The sequence below is a fragment of the Polyodon spathula genome, chromosome 6 (assembly GCF_017654505.1).
Source record: "Polyodon spathula isolate WHYD16114869_AA chromosome 6, ASM1765450v1, whole genome shotgun sequence".
NCBI classification, from domain to species: Eukaryota; Metazoa; Chordata; class Actinopteri; order Acipenseriformes; family Polyodontidae; genus Polyodon; species Polyodon spathula.
In genome coordinates, this window is record NC_054539.1 from 36,776,920 (window position 1) to 36,797,157 (window position 20,238).

Here is a 20,238-nt window from a genome sequence, read left to right on the forward strand (position 1 = left end):
CACAAAATTGTTTTTAAAATGTATATAATCTTTTATTTATTGATGACGGATAATGCATAGTATTACATTCTAAATTCACTTTATACATATACTTACAGGTCGCACTTTGTCCAGAAGTGGCATACCCTTGCTTTGTACAGCATGAAACTGCAGCTGATTAAATTCTGTAGCAATCCTTTCCAAAATGTGTCCAGCTAGGAGAGGGCTGCACAATACAAATTACCATATCAATTACATATCAATAAAACTAGAAACTTTTCACACAGCATTATTTCATTTTTTTTTTTATTTCAATACTATCCAAAACCTAAACCTTGTACATGATGCAGAGAACAAATTATGTACCAACTATGTAAAACTTATTCAGGGCTTCCGATTTTCGGTTTTAACCGATAAAAAACGATAAAACAGCCCATATACAAAAAAAAAAAATGAAATCGGTGTATAGCCAATAAACACCGGAAAACAGTGGAAAAGGTTACTTAAGTCACATTGACTTCACCCCTTTTCCATTAAAAAAAAAAGAAATCTACTACAAAAGAAACAAAAACAAACTACCTTTCCCAGTGCAGCTGGGCAATGTCCCTCCTTCCTGACTCATACCTATCACACCAAGCATGTCTCCTCAACGTAACACTGTTTTAATAGAATACTGTACGGACACTTTCACACCAGCCACATAGCATAAAACAGACGGCGTCTGAAATGACTATTACTACTTCTCTGTGTTTGTCTGGTGTAAGTTTACTTACTTATTTAACCTATATATATATATATATATATATATATATATATATATATATATATATATATATATATATATATATATATATATATATTGTCCAAGAAGCAGTGATCAGAAAGCTCAGAAAAAAAGACTAGAAAAACAGATAAACCTTGTTAATTATTTGCAGGAAATAAAGATGTTCACCGGCTGAGGTATTTTAGCTATGTTTCGTTTTTGACAAAGTGAGTATTTAATTTCAACAAACTACTACACTGCATTGTGTGAAAAAAAGTTTCAAGAAATAAAATGCACTGTAAGTGGGCGCAAGCAAGCTCAACCGGGAGTTTACAATAGCATAAGATCTGCGTTCAGAATTTCAACAGCCGATTAGCAGGTAGAAAGCAAGTGTTAAAACAGTTTTATAATTAACTACAAGTTAATTATAGCAAGCAACTTTACAGCTTCCAAGGAGTTATTGTGAAATTTAAGCATTTTGATTGGTTGCCATTCAGTTAGTTTAGACATCACTTTCCATATTGTTTTTTTTTGTTTGTTTTTCTAACAAACTCGTCATTAATAGTGACACCACATTTGACCTTAAGGAGGGGTTAAATGTCACATTCAAGGTAATTTGAATAGCGCTGTAACAGGGAGAGATCTGTACTGACTCTGCTGGCGTGTTCACAGGCTGCAGGAAGAGGGCGGCAGTCGCCCAACAACCGCCTGTGAGTCATGGCAGTGACATGGGGAGGTGGGAAAGTGGGTATGTGGACTTTCCCCCTCTCTGAATGGCTGAGAGGCGGGTCTTGGGTGATTGTTAGTCCTAAAAATAACGCTCTGCTGTTTCCTCAGCTCTGCCCACTTAGACGCACCAAGAGTGCGGAAGCTTTGATTCAGGACCGGGAATCAGCCGGGAGAAAAGAAAGATTCACAGCGAGACAGAGAGAGCGGGGAACCCTTGGGCAGACCCCGGAGTATTGTAAAAGAGCAGGCTAGTTGGCCTACAGAGTAGGACGGTGATCCGGGTCGTGCGGGTAGCGGCGACCAGGATAACGCTGCCGAGTGCAGCACCTTTTATTTGTAGTTTTATTACTGTTTTATTTTCCCTTGTTCTTTTCGCCTTCTGTTTTCATTATTATTTCTTTGAGCACCTGCGAGTGCATTTGCTGTTCGCGTAACAGCTGTGGTATTTCCGTGGTGCTGTCTATCATCGTTGATAGGCAGCCCACGGTCAACAGTGCCCTCTGCCGGAGAAAAAAAAATAAGAACCGGTCTAAAATAAAACTGGGCACCTGTGTGGTGTTTCCAAGTACACCTGTCTGTCTCCTGGTCAGTGAATTACCCACACCCCTTCCGAAAGCGCCCATATGGGTTTCTATCTGTGTTCCACAGTAACCATGACTATCTACACTCTATAATGAGGTATATGCTAGTGTTACACTTGATCTTAAGGATATATGTGTGTCTGTGTCAAATGAAAGTGATCAGTAAGGAAAGATTGCTTTAAACACTCGAAACAGCAGGCTAACCAAATCTATGTAAACTATATATCCATAACATATTCCCATTTGTATTAATAAAAAAAAAAAAAAACTCTGCAAAAGACCCAGAACTTTATTATTAGTTTTCATGAGATATTATTTATATTACAGTACTTAATGCTTAAAGACATAAAAAATATAATTGTGTAGTTTAAGGGAAATGTCGAGTTCAGTGACAGGGCTTCAGCTTGATTGACAATTTGTAATGAAAACAACTTCACTCAAAACCCTGATACGACGCACTTGGCATGAAAAAACCTTAACCGAAAACAATAAAAAGCAAAAGCAACGAAAAAATTATTTACATAAAAAATGAAAATAGCTGCAAATAAGCATAGAAAAATAAAATTAGTAAAAACCAAAAAACTGCAGCCGTAAGCATTTTAATTGTAGTATACTTCTAAGTTTGTCATTTGACACAAAGTGTACCATATTTTAATAAACAACTTCAATGTTTTTACAGAACAACACCAATCTCTGTAACAAGTATGAATAACAAAATAAGTTTACTTTATTTTCTGATTACCAAAACATTGAGATAAATGTTTCAACTGAAAATGGAAATGTATTTTCTAGGTATTTTAGGGGGTCCTAAAAAGGGGAAGCGGCATACAACGGTGTGATCTATGTGCTTTTTCTTGAAATTGTTGTCTCAAAAAGAGGAGGGGGGAGCTTATACACCGCTTTTTATAGTACATTTATTCTTACTCATTTTGATAAAACTTGCATAGTGATGTAGTATAGTAAAAGCATGCTTTCAGTTTGTCACACTGACAAAAGGTAATTGTGATACAGATAAAATAATTCACATACACGGACTGAGAGGAAACTTGGTCAAGGTCAATGCACTATTTTTTCAGCATTCAAGAGTAGAACCGATGATTTAATATCGGAACTTGGTTCCTATTCATTTTGAAGGAAATTCTTTACACGGAGGGTGCCATGACTGCCAGCTTTTAAAAGGCACACTGCAGAAGCAATGATAATGTAGTCTGTGAAACCATTCAGTACCATTAGTCAGGAAAATAGAACTGTTTAGAAGAACAATTATTAGGATTCCAAGCCTATTGTTATTGTTAAGATTTTATTATTATTTTTTTTTTTTCACAAAAAAATTTAAACTGCTGCTGCTTCAAAGCTGTGTGACTGATCTGGTTCTGACTTGGCAGTTAACAAGCTGGATACATTGGCTGTCAGATGCCGAAAGTTTTTTTACTGCTGCATCCTTGCAATTGGTGCCATGATGCATTTTTCAATAAAACCTTTCGAAATCTTCTTCTTAGGAACCGGTGAAGCAATTGATCTGAAACTTGGCATATATCATCAGCATCCAAACCTGCATCAAGTTTGCGAAGCAGAAGTTTCTGCAATAAATTTTCATGTCAAAATGGCTGCCACAAACTTTAACAAAACGCACCCTTAACAGCAAACTGCTGCTATTTGAACACCGTTTGACCAACACACTCCAAACAAGGTAGTTATTGTGATACAATTCAATAGAAAAATGGCTGCCACAAATTTCACCGAAACCCGCTCTTAACAGCAGACTGTTTTTATTTGAAAACAGTCTGATCAACAGACTCCAAACTTGGTAGGCATCGTTCCGGTGACAGCGGAATACAAATGTCAAAATGGTTATGTTTCATGAAATAATATGGCTGCCACTCCTACCTGTTTTTCTTATATTTAAAACTGCTTCGGTTTAAAAATGGTTCACTTGATTAACTCCAAACTTGAAAACCATCGTGCCTCGGTAAAACTTTCATTTTCAAAAATGGCATTTGTACGTTAAACAAGATGGCCGCCTGGAAAATTTTTTTTTAAATCTTCTTGTGTGGAACTGTTAAAGTTGCCGATTTTAAACTTGGCATATTGAGATCTAAACACGCTTAGATGGGTACTGATACTGGGGCTTGGGAGCCGTAAAACTGCCTGGCAGTTCTAGTTATTATTATTATTTATTTCTTAGCAGACGTCCTTAAAGTTACTGTATTACTGATATGTTAATATTTTTTTATTTTAGTAAACTTACCTATTCATTTCAAGAGAAGACATTTCTTTGGAGGTATGAGAGTGAAGAATTTTTTCAATTTTCTCAACAGATCTCACAACTTGGATCAGCTTTAAGACACAAATCTTAAAACAAAGAGGCATGGTAAACAATATTTACAAAATAAAGTCAAAACTAAAGATATTTTAGCAAGTATAGAGTCTAATGTTAAAGTACATTTTTAATCAATAAACAGAAAACTCCCAACCCTATATTGGCAAAAAAAAAAAAAGGTTGTTAATTTCTTGTAACTGCCTGGGGATCACATCACCACCTAATAATATTATTACAAAGTACATTCATTGAATTAAGCGCAATAATACCATTGCACACAGGGCATTAACAAACATTATGGACTGGTCTATAATCTCTGCTAATGCTTTCTGTGCCATGTATTATTACCTAGATGTAAATAAATTAGAAGGATCCATTATTTCACTAAATTACTGATTACTTCCAAGACAGTTGTGTTTAATGCTGGACAAGGACTGTTCAATTAAAGTAGATCACACAAACTGTAAGAAAGATAACTAAATATTCTTATGTTTAATCTTAAATAGTGATATTTCGTATTTTAAAGGGTACCTGGAAACTTGACACAATTTAAAGCCCCTGCTCTGCCAATTTACGACATAAAAGCATTAAAACATCATTAAGCTATGCATTGGGTCTCATATGGCGCACAGGATATGACGCTGGGTCGTTGATTCCCCTATTTCCAAACACTTCCAGTCTATTTTGCAGCTAACAAAATTATTTGCGACAGTATTTATCCAAATATTATGGATGAAAAAAAGTCAAACAGAAACGTACTGAATTGTTGAGGTCGGACTACCCCAGTTTAACTTTGTCAGGCAGCATAGTGAATACTCAGACGAGGATAACAAGTCTGCAACCAGCCCAATCCAGAAAAACTGACCCAAGAAGGCTCCAGATACTTGGTGCACTTGTAGTAATTGTGTTTTATTGAAACAGTGCTGCAATTTTGTCTAATGTGTCAATTATTTTTATACAAATCCTTCATACCATGCACATTTAATTTAAAAGCTTTAGATTTGTATTTCAAGGTACATAGTTTACACATAGCCTAGAACAAAGCTATGTACTGTAACTGGTCAAGACACATTTATTGTTATTATTATCATCATTATCATCAGTAGTAGCTGTTTACAGCCCTGTACATTCTATTAGAACTCCCAGAGGTATATACAACTTTATGTAGGCTACCTAGTCAGGTTTATTATCCTGAAATTGTAAGAGAACGTGAGAGGCAGTTTCAACCTAAAAACACAATGTTTGCAATTGGTAAAAAAATTACAAAAAACACTCGTACACAGATACTAACGAGCAATAATATCACTCTAGCCAGAGTACAATTGCAGCAGAGAGAAAATTATAATTTCTAGACAGAGAAAACAGCATGCAAGCCACTACACACATACAAGAAAGAGAATGCAGAATACTCCTTTCTAGAATTCATACAAATGTTCTACTTGTTCAAGCTTTTGTAAACAGCTACAATTGATAAAGTACATCAAAGTGTGCAATAAAAGGCCTGTAATACTAGTATCTCAGGCTTCTGGTTATATTGAACTTTGGTCTCGTCGTTTTCTTGCCCACTTTGATGTAATTTATTCCTTATTATTAATAAATACAATTGAGTTCTATACATTGCCCTACCTTTTGATGATTTCATTGTGCTAATCCAGGGGTTCTCAAACTCGGTCCTGCGGACCCTGTGTTGCTGGTCTTTATTCCAACCCTTTGCTGTGTCACATTTTCTTCTTGTTGTGGGCAAATATTGTCAGGTTTTAGCCTAATCTTGCATTCATACCCCAGAACCTCTGGCTGCACGTTCCTTTCGTAGCATTCAGGCTCAAAATGGTCCTCGCAAGTGAAAGAATTTCGACCGAATGGCAAGGTTTTCAGCGTATGCCCCGTTCTCAAATTATGTAGTGCTTTTTTTTTTTTTTTTTTTTTTTTTTTTGCTATGATCGCCTGTTTTAAATAGGTTTTGCACAGAGTAATTTTTTTTCGTCTTATGTTACGCTTATTATTCAAGCACCCGAAAGCTTTGCACTCTGCTATGGGTTTTTACCGATGTATCACATAAACCCATGCGCTCAACTTTTGGCCTATCAGGGAAATAAACGACCTGAAGTCACGTCGCTGTCTGAAAGGCTCCAATATGTCAGCTCCCTCAAGTGTCACATGACCCAGAAAGTGGGCAAAGAAATTGAATATATTACTAAACATGTGACTTGTTAACCAAATCGGTACAGCAGAAGCATTTATTGGATATGCAGAGAACAAAGAGAGCTTTGTTATTTTTGGCTACAGGTACCCTTTAAGTTTGCAATAAATGTTACCTTTTTTCTTTGTATATCATCTTGTTTTGATAAACGGACATCTATGGCTTGGATACCTTCGCTAACAGATGACTTTAGGCTCTGAAACAGAATGTTTACAAAATAAATTAAACATCTGCATCTAAAAACTAGGAGGGCGGGATTTCACTAAGTACAATGGATGATTACTTACTAAACTCCCCATTAAAGTCTTTATTAATGATTTTACAGTACTTGGTGTAAATGTACATTTTTCAGGTGGAATGTTGGAAGTCACTATCACTGATGAAATCCCAGGTCACTAAAAGGGCATTTTTTATGACTTCTGTTGTAACTGATTTTTTTTTTTTTTTTTTTTAAGCACCTTCAAAGCTTTCCACATTGCATCTTCATACCACACAGGCTACAAGAAAAGCTTTTGACTTGATTTTGTACTTTGGGTATACTGAACCATGCCACAAGAGGCACCTATTAAACACTCGTTCCACACATATACAATACCAACAAAAGACTGACACCCTTTTCGAGGTTGTCCCATATTAATGAATATCACAAAATTAAAGGCTTCCCTTAGTATTAATGTAACGTAAATAATTTAATATTACTATTTAAAGTAGAGTAAATTGACCTACCAACACCTCTTCTCGCAACTGGCCCAATGGCACTGTGAGTTGATTGAGAGCTTTGTCCATTCCAACCTAAAATAATTTTAAAAAATACATCTGTCAATCGGCACAAATTTCAATACCTTAAACCTTTAGGGCTTTTTTTAAAATTTTAATTAATGCTAAAGTTAAATCAATGTACTTGTATATCATGCTTGTAAACTATTCACAAAGTAGTGTATGACTAGTCTTACTTCTGTACTATTGATATGTTCATCATGTCCAGCCTCTTTGTTGCAGTTAAACATTCTTTACGTCATTGTGTTCAACATTATTCACACATAAAGGGCTTTTGTTACAAGATTATGAGAAGCCTGAATGAGTGGTCTCTTGTGCTCAGGAGGATGAATGCTGATACTTCACTCACCTGTTGTTTGTCTGAGTGCAACAGGTATACTGTAGTACACATAAAGTGTCCTGGGCTTGCCCATCATCTGCCTTACTGCTCAATTCATGGACATACAGTGCAGTCAGAAATAATGGAAACAAACACATTTTATCTTCTTATTACCTACATTCTGAATTGTGAATATTTGGAATCTCCCAGTGTTAAATCAGTAGCTAAACAACATAGTACAACGGCATCAGCTAAACTCACCAAATTGGTTGAAAGGTTAACAAAGTCTGCATAATCTTTATTAATAAGTTCCACCATTGCAGTTTTAAGAAGTTTATAATAAAGTTCCAAGTCTTCTCTGAGTTCTTCAAGCTGAACATGCTTTCTACACTCTGATACAAAGCGATCAACATCGAAATCATCCTAGAAAGTGAAAGAGAAAAAAAAAAAGTGTCAGTAGCATAAGATTTGTCATTTTGTGCTATCAAAACTCGGAGAGGTTGTTTTCAGACTGTGGGACGGTCTGAAAACAACCCCTGCGGTTTTGAAAAATACTTTTTACATAAAAGATTCTAATGAATGTAGTCATCATAGGGTTATTCTAGGCTTTTGTGAATTGGATACAATTAACTTTTCTGTGACAGGTGGTGTGAAATCATCAACAAATGTTCCTTCGACTTGATGATCCTTGTGATCCAGGAAGCTTCTAAACAATTAAGCTGTACACGTACAGAAATATAACTAATTTTAAAAAAATATCGGCACAAATTGCTGATGAAGAGAAAATATCACCTTTCCAAAATGACCTGGAACTATTAAAAACTAAAATGGAATAATAAATAAAAATATTGAAGATGAAAAAGATTGAACAGGACTCCAAAGACTACAACAAAAAGTCTACTTTTGGGGGGGGGGGGGGTCCGTTTTAGTCTTCCAAGGAGAGAAGGATGGGAAGAGGGTCCAACAAAGGAGACCTGGATCCTCTTATTGGTCGTCTTCATATGACATTGGATCAGATGGTACCAGCTATTCACCGAGAAGTGTGTCAGATATTTCATGACATCCACCTCATGGAAGGGGAAGCGCAAAGGAGCAAAACAGCCCACGGACACACAATCAGAGACACTGAATGTGATCATCCTTTCAAGTAGGTCAATTTCCAACTCTTGTTTATCTGCTTTAAGCAAAGGTTTATCGTTTGTTCCTACTACTCAGGCTAATGACTTTGATACGATTATTGACGTTCAAAGTTTTTTTTTTTTTGTAATTTGAGACAGAGTTTTTTTTTCTTTTAATTCCTGTACCACTAACTTGGAAAGGACAGCTTTTTTGTCAGAATCGGAAACAGGTACTAATGTACCAATTTCAAGATTCTAGAGTGAACACCCCCTTTAGAGGTAAATCGACTTTTCTTCGAAAAACAGAATTGCCTCTATTGAAACATACTGTAGACTGGTGGAAAAATAGTTAGTTACATTCTTTACACAAAAAGAGAGTATAAAGTATATAATAATATCTACAAGATGGAAAGCGATGCCCTTTTAGATCTGAAAGATAATGTCTCAATCTGCTGGAAAGGGTGTTGTTATACAGAGCCATTGTTATACAGAGTCATGTTGATTATGAAAATGAAATTATGAGACATCTAGGAGATGAAACTTTGTATAAAAAAAACTCCAAACTGACCCTACTGCACAATTTAAGCAATCTGTACATGACAAACTGAAATGTTTTTTGGATAGTGGTGAAATAACTAAAAAGGAATATGACTTTATGAAGGAAAACTTTCCCATAAAACCTGTTTTTTTATACATTTCCAAAAATTCATAAAACACTAGAGCAGCCAACAGTCCAACAGTCTCTGGGATAGGTTCTCTAAGTGAAAAAATATCTACGTTTGTTGATTTTTTTCCTAAAATCTAGAGGGTGACATCACTTCGCTCTTATACACGTGATACTATTGATATGCTCCATGTTTTAAAAACTGTTGATATTGAAGATGGTTCGTTTCTGGTAATGTTAGATTTGAAAAGTCTTCATACCAACATCCCACACGAGGAGGCTTAGAAGCAATAGAATATTTTTTGGACTTCCATCTTTGTAACACCTTATCATGTACTAGATGTATAAAAGATTTGGCTGAACTGGTTTTGACTAATTTTTTGTTTAAAAGTTTTTTCCAGATTAAGGGAACAGCTATGGGGAGTACTATTGCTCCCACCTATGCAAACCTTTATATGGGACTTTTTGAGAGCTGTTTTGTGTCCGATCCTCAGCACAATCCCTTTCATCCACAAAACATTGGTGTCGTTACGTAGACGATTTGTGGTGGGTACACATACAGAATTATTGGAATTCTTTGAATACTTAAATTGTGTCAATGAAAAAAAATTTACATTGAGTTTTGATCAGTTTAGGATTCATTTTTTTGATATTTTAATGAAGTACTGATTTATACCTTAAACCCACTGACAAACTCATTTTTGAGAGCGGATAGTTCTCATCCTGTTAGGCTCAAGAAAAGTCTGCCTATAAGTTAATTTAGTAGACTACGGAGAATTTGTACTTCTGAGGACTGGTATCACCAACAGATGGAGACTTTAAATACACAGGTTTAGGGAGAGGGGTTATGCTGATGATTGGATACTGGGTGCTTCAGAAAGATAAAAAAAAAAAAAAAATGTTTCACCATCAGATTGTTTGCAATTAAAGAAGAAATGTCCGACTGAGCAACTGATAGTGTTTCATTCGATATTCTCCATTAGGTCATCACTTTAATAATATAATCAAAAAACATTGGTACAAAACACTTCATACTTTATCGTTTTACAATTAAGAAAATTGTGTTATTGCACTTTTCAGTATTCACACAGGACATTGATTATAACTAGTATACTGAGGACCGCAATGTGTGGGAAATCAGACAGTATAACTGACTAGTATAGTGAGGACTGCAATGTGTGTGAAATCAGACACTATAACCGTTATTTATAATAAACTGCTATTTTAATATTATAGGTTCCAGTTGAATATGAAGCTGGACTGGGGTGTTTACATTTCAACCCCTGTAGCTTCAATTTTTTCTTATTCTTACTGGGATTCACTGCAAAGACAACAGGGCTAGTTAGAGATTGGATAATGTTTGTTGGGTTGGTTTTACTTGTGTACAGTTTCCTAATAAGCGAAGACATTGTATTCTGGGAGATGTAGTTGATGGTGGAAGTTTTAGGGGAGGTAGGCAAACTGTATTTTTACGCATTAAATTTAAATTTAGTACGTATTTCTGATTTATATGTAAAGCAGCAGGTACACAGCTTATCCGGAATGCTGCATTTAGCCCAATGCTACAAGATGTAACACTACATAAAAATAAAACATGGACAAATTAAACCCCCATAAATGAATCATTGTTAAGAATTAGAACTTTTATTCTAAACAAAATATTACAAAATACATTTTTGCTAACACCTGATAGATGTGCACCCTCTAAACTTGTTGAACTGGTGTGTACAGTTAAAGATGATTTGAAGTACAGTAAAACTTTTACTCTTTCATTGAGCTGATGTTTGGATATATAGATGAATGAACATAAGAAAGTTTACAAACGAGAGGAGGCCATTCGGCCCATCTTGCTCGTTTGGTTGTTAGTAGCTTATTGATCCCAGAATCTCATCAAGCAGCTTCTTGAAGGATCCCAGGGTGTCAGCTTCAACAACATTACTGGGGAGTTGATTCCAGACCCTCACAATTCTCTGTGTAAAAAAGTGCCTCCTATTTTCTGTTCTGAATGCCCCTTTGTCTAATCTCCATTTGTGGTCCTTGTTTCTTTTTTCAGGCTGAAAAAGTCCCTTGGGTCGACACTGTCAATACCTTTTAGAATTTTGAATGCTTGAATTAGGTCGCCACGTAGTCTTCTTTGTTCAAGACTGAACAGATTCAATTCTTTTAGCCTGTCTGCATATGACATGCCTTTTAAGCCAGGAATAAAATTCTGGTCGCTCTTCTTTGCACTCTTTCTAGAGCAGCAATATCTTTTTTATAGCGAGGTGACCAGAACTGCACACAATATTCAAGATGAGGTCTTACTAGTGCATTGTACAGTTTTAACATTACTTCCCTTGATTTAAATTCAACACTTTTCACAATGTATCCGAGCATCTTGTTAGCCTTTTTTATAGCTTCCCCACACTGTCTAGATAAAGACATTTCTGAGTCAACAAAAACTCCTAGGTCTTTTTCATAGATTCCTTCTCCAATTTCAGTATCTCCCATATGATATTTATAATGTACATTTTTATTTCCTGCGTGCAGTACCTTATACTTTTCTCTATTAAATGTCATTTTCCATGTGTCTGCCCAGTTCTGAATCTTGTCTAGATCATTTTGAATGACCTTCGCTGCTACAACAGTTTTTGCCACTCCTCCTACTTTTGTGTCGTCTGCAAATTTAACATGTTTGCTTACTATACCAGAATCTAAATCATTAATGGAGATTAGGAATAGCAGAGGACCTAATACTGATCCCTGTGATACACCACTGGTTACAAAGTTTTTACAAAGGAAGATACTGACAACATGCCCCACATGTCATCCAGTTCCTATCCAGTTTTAAATAACTTTAGCATAACTGAGGCAGACGTGTTAAAGGGACTAGGAGCTCTTAAAATAAACAAATCCCCTGGGCCGGATGAGATCCTCCCAGTAGTACTCAAAGAAATGAAAGAAGTAATTTACAAACCGCTAACCAAGATCATGCAGCAGTCTCTTGACACAGGGGTGGTACCGACAGACTGGAAAATTGCAAATGTAATACCGATCCACAAAAAGGGAAACAAAACTGAACCAGGTAACTACAGACCAGTAAGCCTGACTTCTATTATATGCAAACTTATGGAAACTATAATAAGATCCAAAATGGAAAATTACCTATATGGTAACAGGGTCCTGGGAGACAGTGAACATGGTTTTAGGAAAGGGAGATCGTGTCTAACTAACTTGCTTGATTTTTTTGAGGATGCAACATCGATAATGGATAATTGCAAAGCATATGACATGGTTTATTTAGATTTCCAGAAAGCTTTTCACAAAGTCCCGCACAAAAGATTAATTCTCAAACTGAACGCAGTTGGGATTCAAGGAAACACATGTACATGGATTAGGGAGTGGTTAACATGTAGAAAACAGAAAGTACTGATTAGAGGAGAAACCTCAGAATGGAGTGTGGTGACCAGTGGTGTACCACAGGGATCAGTATTAGGTCCTCTGCTGTTCCTAATCTACATTAATGATTTAGATTCTGGTATAGTAAGCAAACTTGTTAAATTTGCAGACGACACAAAAGTAGGAGGAGTGGCAAAAACTGTTGTAGCAGCAAAGGTCATTCAATGACCTTTGGAGAAGGAATCTATGAAAAAGACCTAGGAGTTTTTGTTGACTCAGAAATGTCTTCATCTAGACAATGTGGGGAAGCTATAAAAAAGGCTAACAAGATGCTCGGATACATTGTGAAAAGTGTTGAATTTAAATCAAGGGAAGTAATGTTAAAACTGTACAATACACTAGTAAGACCTCATCTTGACTATTGTGTGCAGTTCTGGTCACCTCGCTATAAAAAAAGATATTGCTGCTCTAGAAAGAGTGCAAAGAAGAGCGACCAGAATTATTCCGGGCTTAAAAGGCATGTCATATGCAGACAAGCTAAAAGAATTGAATCTGTTCAGTCTTGAACAAAGAAGACTACGAGGCGACCTAATTCAAGCATTCAAAATTCTAAAAGGTATTGACAGTGTCGACCCAAGGGACTTTTTCAGCCTGAAAAAAGAAACAAGGACCACAAATGGAGACTAGACAAAGGGGCATTCAGAACAGAAAATACGAGGCATTTTTTTACAGAGAATTGTGAGGGTCTGAAATCAATTCCCCAGTGATGTCGCTGAAGCTGACACCCTGGGATCCTTGAAGAAGCTGCTTGATGAGATTATGGGATCAATAAGTTACTAACAACCAAACGAGCAAGATGGGCCGAATGGCCTCCTCTCGTTTGTAAACTTTCTTATGTTCTTATGTTAACACACTCCATTCTGAGGTTTTTCCTCTAATCAGTACTTTCTGTTTTCTACATGTTAACCACTCCCTAATACATGTACATGTGTTTCCTTGAATCCCAACTGCGTTCAGTTTGAGAATTAATCTTTTGTGCGGGACTTTGTCAAAAGCTTTCTGGAAATCTAAATAAACCATGTCATATGCTTTGCAATTATCCATTATCGATGTTGCATCCTCAAAAAAATCAAGCAAGACACGATCTCCCCTTCCTAAAACCATGTTGACTGTCTCCCAGGACCCTGTTACCATATAGGTATAGGTAATTAAGTATTTTCTAAAATGTTATTCGTCAACAAAATTGTCACAAGCATAGTGTAGCCTCTGTGCAAGTTCAGGTTGTTAGTTTTGATTGTGAATACAGTCAAATCAAATGCAACTATTCACTTTTCTGACATTTCTTTAATCATGTTTCAATATTAACATAACTGCTTTGTGCAGATTAGCACTGCTACAGCGCATGAGCCTAACCTGTGGTCATTCAAGCACACAAAAGCATGAGGTAGCCTTTTGCATATTTAAAAAAAGTTACATTATTTTTTTTATAAATTCGGAATCAACCATCATTTTATTGCATTTTAATCCAACCCCAGTTTTGGAAATGCCCAATCATAGGACTGTCTCCTGAAACCATCCCGTCTGTACAAGGCAGCCTAGCCGCGCCTCCTCCGTGCCATCTCTTCCGATGACAATTTCCCCATTTGGATGAACACAGCTGCCATCACCGTGTAACCAGTTACCTCAGCAGCAGCCAGCGCTATGAACAGGCAGCACATTTAAATATGGGAGAGAGCTGTCAACAGAAAATTCAGAGTAAAGTCCCCTGGAGAATTTCACTAGCCAATAGCCAACCACGCTCATAGCTCCTGGTATGTGGAAATGGGCATGCAGTGACCAACCGATTCCCAGAGAGAGAGAGAGAGAGAGACTGCAGAGGGAAAGAGATGGGTGACAGAGAACAGGGAGAGCTTGAGATAAGTAAAAAGGCAAGTAACAAATCAGCTAGATATCAGTCTGAAATCAAGCCAGTTTTACAGAGCGTTTGTGCTGTTACTGCACACTTAGTTCTTGGCACTACACAGTTGTAAATGTTTATATATATATATATATATATATATATATATATATATATATATATATATATATATATATATATATATATATATATATAGTGGGACACAAGTTTAATTTTGCAGTCAGGGATCTCGGCACCTCTCACTGCACATCCTGATTTTTGAATTATAAATTTAAATGAGTTTCAATGAGGTTTTTAAAATAAAAATAAAAAAAGTCTGGGAGTTAGACTTTTCGGCCTAGTCAAAACAAAGCTATCTGTGAAGTTTAGTGATGCTCTTTCCTCCTTCTGTCAGCTGTATGGCAACATCTAGATTTTCAGGCGTAGGCAACTGTAAAATTGAAAAAAGCTGGTTCCATAGCAAATGCTGGTATCTAGCTGCATGGATCTGGTAATTGTTGATCCTCATTTTTAGTATCGTGCACCCCTTGTACCACATGCCATTTCACTGTGTACCATGTGCAATTTCAGTGTATAGTGTATGAGATTTCACTGTGTACCGCGTGCAATTTCAGTGTGTACCGCATGCAATTTCAGTATGTACCACGTGCAATTTCAGTGTGTACCACGTGCAATTTCAGTGTGTAGTGTATGAGATTTCACTGTGTACCGTGTGCTATTTCAGTGTGTAGTGTATACAGTGCCTATAGGAAGTATTCACCCCCCCCCTTGGAAAAGTCTGCAAAAGGCCCAAGACTGGGACGGAGATTCACCTTTCAGCAGGACAATGACCCCAAGCACACAGCCAAAACAACACTGGAGTGGCTTAAAAACAAGAAAGTGAATGTCCTAGAGTGGTCCAGTCAAAACCTGGACTTAAATCTGACTGAGAATCTATGACAAGCCTTGAAGATTGCTGATCACCAACAATCCCCATTGAACTTGACAGAGCTTGAACAATTTTGCAAGAAGAATGGAAGAATATTGCACGATTCAGATGTGCAAACCTGGCAGAGACTTACCCCAAAAGACTCACAGCTGTAATTGCTGCCAAATGTGGTTCTAGCAAGTATTGACTCAGGGGGGTGAATAATTATATAACCAATATATTTCAGGTTTTTGTTGTTTTTTTTCATTAACTGTTGTTTCAAAATAAAAGTTCTCTTGCCCTTCAAAGTGAGTAGGTTGTGTAAATTAAATGAAAAAAAAAAACATTTAAATGCATCAAGATTTCAGGTTATAACACAACAAACTGTGAAAACATAAAAGGGAGGTGAATACTTACTATAGGCAGTGTAAGATTTCAGTATGTACCACGTGCAATTTTAGTGTGTAATCTACAATTAGTGCAGCGGATCGTGTACATTAATTTTGCATTCTACTGCTGGCAAACTATTTTGTACAACCTGCAATGTTTCACTAGATCACATACATTCAGCTACTATCCAGCTGCATTCAGACTCAGACAGCAATCAATAACAAAAAAAAAAAAAAAAAAAAAATCTGAAACAGCAGCATATTACAATATAGTAAAAATGTTAAATACACTAACAAAGCAGGTTACTCATCATCTCTGCATCATCATCCTGTACTTGTTCACAGATGCATATTCTCAGTAACTTTTAGAAGCAACAGCACGGATCATATTCTTGACAGTTAGTTATATATACAGGACACGTTTTTAATTTCATAGAATATTCTATTTCATTAAAATATTATTGATTTGTTATCGTGGGGTCCCACTCAATAAATAATTTGTTTACTATCATTACAAGCCTATAGATTACTTTATAAATTGACGTTCTAACAAGTCAGTCATTTTATGTCTGCACAGGTTTGTATTTTTATTTGTAATTTACCATCTGAAGGATAGATTGCCTGACAGTGCAGTCCCCAGTGCAGGTGATCAGGGAGGCAGGCCGAGCACCACAGGACAGCTGGTGAGGCTCACAGCTCGCCATTTCACAAGTCTCATCGTCTCCAAAGAGAACATGGCAGTGTAGAATGTGCAATGAGGACTCTGGTCACCAACATCAGCAGGGCAAACTGAAGAATACTTTCTGGAAACATTCCACTTTGCCCTGCACCTTGTCTAAACCATGACTCCAGTGACGGATTTATGTATGTATGTTTGTTGAAATCTATTTATTAGTCTTATTTTTTACTATTTGATTTATTCACTATTTTTTGTTTTAAATTACAATTTTGTATGTATTTCATTTATTATGTATTTATTTAATTATTTACGTATTTACTATCCGAGTTATTCTTTTTGTTATTTACTTATTGGACCTCAAGAGGGCAAAGCTCTTTCTGTTTATAGTCTTATCATCGGATAACTGTTTTTAATTCTCTTCAAATTTTGACTTTTACATTAACACCACCCCTTGGTGGCATTACATTTTGGTTGACAGAGGTCAATAGTTATTTAAAGTCATAGTTATACACTTCACGGTGAAGTGAACACATAAATAGTTATTGAAAAATGTTTGTAATTTAACTTTGTCATTTCTGTGTCTTTGTATATTCCAGCATGTTCTGAATTATGCAAATAGTTACTTCTCTTCTTATGGAGACTTACTACTGTATTTCTTGTGTAGACATTCCTTTATCTGTAGCACCATGTTTTGGGTCCTGCAATACTGAAATGGGATAGTAGGAAAATACATTGTCATTGGTCAACTTTTTTGTGCCTTTTTACATGTGACTATGTTCTGAATTCTGTAAACAGAAAATAATATTCATCAAGCTCTAAACTTTTAAATGATTCTTTTAAAAATAAATAAATAAAAAATAAAACGGGTTCCAAATGGTTAATCCACTAGCTGGACACATCAGGTGCACTAAATGTAGTATGCTGCAATTGACCGATTAAGTTTGACTGGGGGTTGGAGGTGAAAACGGGGGACCATCTTTCGCTTCTTCCGCCACTGACTATCACTTGAAATTTCATTACGTATTTACTGTATTCAAAAAATAAGAAACAAAGAAAGAAAACATTTCCTAGTTGGCATGTACACACATCAGAGGCGATCACGAGCACATGTTTTAACAGCATTCACATAGATTTCCAAGATTACTATATAGCAAGAGGTACAAACGGATCTTACTAAAGCAGGTTCCCCTCGACCCTGCCATGCCATGCGAAAAAAGGCAAACACTCGTAGGGACCGGGTTTTTAGTCCTCGCTTTACAGATGTATTCAAGCTCGTGCATCACAAGTTCAGAAAAAACGCCACATACAAGTAAACGTAAACACACTGCATAGGTAAAGTTGCACAGGAGCACACAATACTAAACATTTGAAGAATGTAAAACAACAAAAAATTGTATTTTAGTGTCAAATTGAAAATGCATTTGTGAGTGTCTGATCATGGTTCAACCAGGCTTATTTTCAGGTAAGCGTCCACGTATTACTGAAATTAAATCTGTCAATACGACCTCCTAAAAGAAAATTAACAGTATGACTATGTAATACCAATTGAAATTTGAACAGTTACATTACATGAATTTGGTGATGTTCTATTAAACAAACATACTTTTTCTGTTCCGTTTTCTAAGTGTCAAGTGTTTAACAACTAATAGCACAGAATAGTTGGGAAATAAAGCCTTTACCTTCATAAATTCATCCTTATCAAAGCAGAGGGTATTAGGTCCCTTTGGTAGGTTCATCTTCTTCTTCTCCATTGTTATAGAAATCGTCAAACTTATTGATTTATAGTATAAAAACAACACTGTCAGTGCAACTTGTCCAGTAATTCTTAAAACTCAATTAATGAAATATATTTCCGCCAACATGGCATCTTTGAGCACCAACGTGTAAGCAAGGAAAGAATGAACTAAGAGACCAAACCAGCATAGTGTAGCGAGTGATGCGCCGCCTACAGGCAGGTCGCAATTTTACACGAGAGACTGAAACGACATTTTACAGGGAATATTTAGTTGTTGTTGTCAACCCCAGAACGCCTGAGCACTCGTCCTGCAAATTACTACAATGTCTGCCACGCCGTGTCTTTTTTCGGGTGTTCTGGTAAACATTATCCCACCAACGTACTCAAATCACTCTTCCGCATACAAAAGAGATTCAATATGACCTGTACGTGGAAATGACGTAAACTCACATGTTAACCTGAAGCTATTTGACCAAAACAAAGATGACTGCCTAAGCCTTTTATTTTTGGACGTTGGGACTCTTATCAGATAGTTTCACAACATCTGCCTCAAACATCGATTTGGTTGAGATACACAAAAATAGCAAGGCAATTAATAGCCTATAGGGCACTGGAAATCTGAAAATGTCTTTGATTTAGTTGTGCCTGGGTTTACCAAAAGTATTTTTTTTTTTTTTATTTATTATTTTGCAAAAATTCCCAGGAATCTATAATTGTTCCAGAATTATTCTGTGGTCTAAAGGTTAATGGAGCGGGAAATAAACGCTACATTCCAACCAAGAAAATGCCCATTTTAACATTTATTTTTTTAAATAATAATTTAAATTGCATTGTTTTTTGTTTAAACCACAAACACAAATACCAGTAATTATTAACAGTTTGATATTCAAAGTCAAACTATATAATATATTATATATATATATATATATATATTATATATATATATATATATATATATAATATATATATTTTATATTTGCTCAAAGAGTCAGCTGCCCTATATATTGTAGAGATCTCGGTTAACGCAGGCGGGCACATCACACAGGCGGAGGGCAGGCGCAAAACCTGGACCTCTCGCACTGAAGCATAGCGCCGATACCACCGTATAAAGGAGCCGGCTTTCTTGTACAGTGGTATGGGCGCTGTGCTTTAGTGTTCCAGTTAGCCGTCATGGGACAAGATGTTAGATAAGGGAACATGTTGTACTGTTTTAAAAAGGTATATAATAGAAATAAACAAAAGATAAAAAAAAACTTTTGTCTTTGAAGAATTTGATGTAGCCCACTGTAAATATTGCATTCATTTAGTTAGAAAAGCAGTAGAAAATGCAGAGAAACCTGACAGGTTATAAGAGAATTGAGAAAAGATTTAAAAGTAAAATAATGGTAGAAGGGACTTTTGGACAATATTGAAAGTGTAAACATTGTATTCTTTTAGTTGCAAATGTACATCCATGATTGGTGGAAACAATATGTCTATTTTGGTTAAAAAGGTAGATATGCATGTCAGTGCTGAAGGGTTGCTAAAACACATTTTAATGCTGAAACAAAAACATTATTCTCCCAGTTATAGAGGTGTTATGAACTTAGGCCAATGTAAGGAATTTGTAAAACATTAGATCTCTTCATAAAAGGCCGTTGGCTAAAGTAAATAGACAATAAACAGACAGACAAACGAGTGGACAAACACACAAACAAGTACTGCGCTGGTGCTTCCAGCGCGCAATAGCAGTTGTTATTTTATACTTATTTTTTCTCCTCTCGCCCGTTCTCCACTCTCGAA

At 36.2% G+C, this 20,238-nt stretch overlaps 1 protein-coding gene across 1 annotated transcript in view; it reads right to left on the bottom strand.

Moving 5' to 3' along the window:
* The window catches only part of cog2 (component of oligomeric golgi complex 2), a 62,940-nt gene extending 44,131 nt beyond the window's left edge, over positions 1–18,809 (bottom strand). Inside the window, exons 1-6 of the mRNA XM_041252806.1 lie at positions 18,401–18,809; positions 7,930–8,091; positions 7,299–7,364; positions 6,688–6,768; positions 4,301–4,404; positions 97–205 (exon numbers count right to left, since the gene is read on the bottom strand). Coding sequence (XP_041108740.1) covers positions 97–205; positions 4,301–4,404; positions 6,688–6,768; positions 7,299–7,364; positions 7,930–8,091; positions 18,401–18,472 — 594 coding nt within the window. The 5' untranslated portion in view covers positions 18,473–18,809. The remainder of the gene's footprint in view (positions 1–96; positions 206–4,300; positions 4,405–6,687; positions 6,769–7,298; positions 7,365–7,929; positions 8,092–18,400) is intronic.
* Between the last annotated feature and the right edge of the window lie 1,429 nt (positions 18,810–20,238).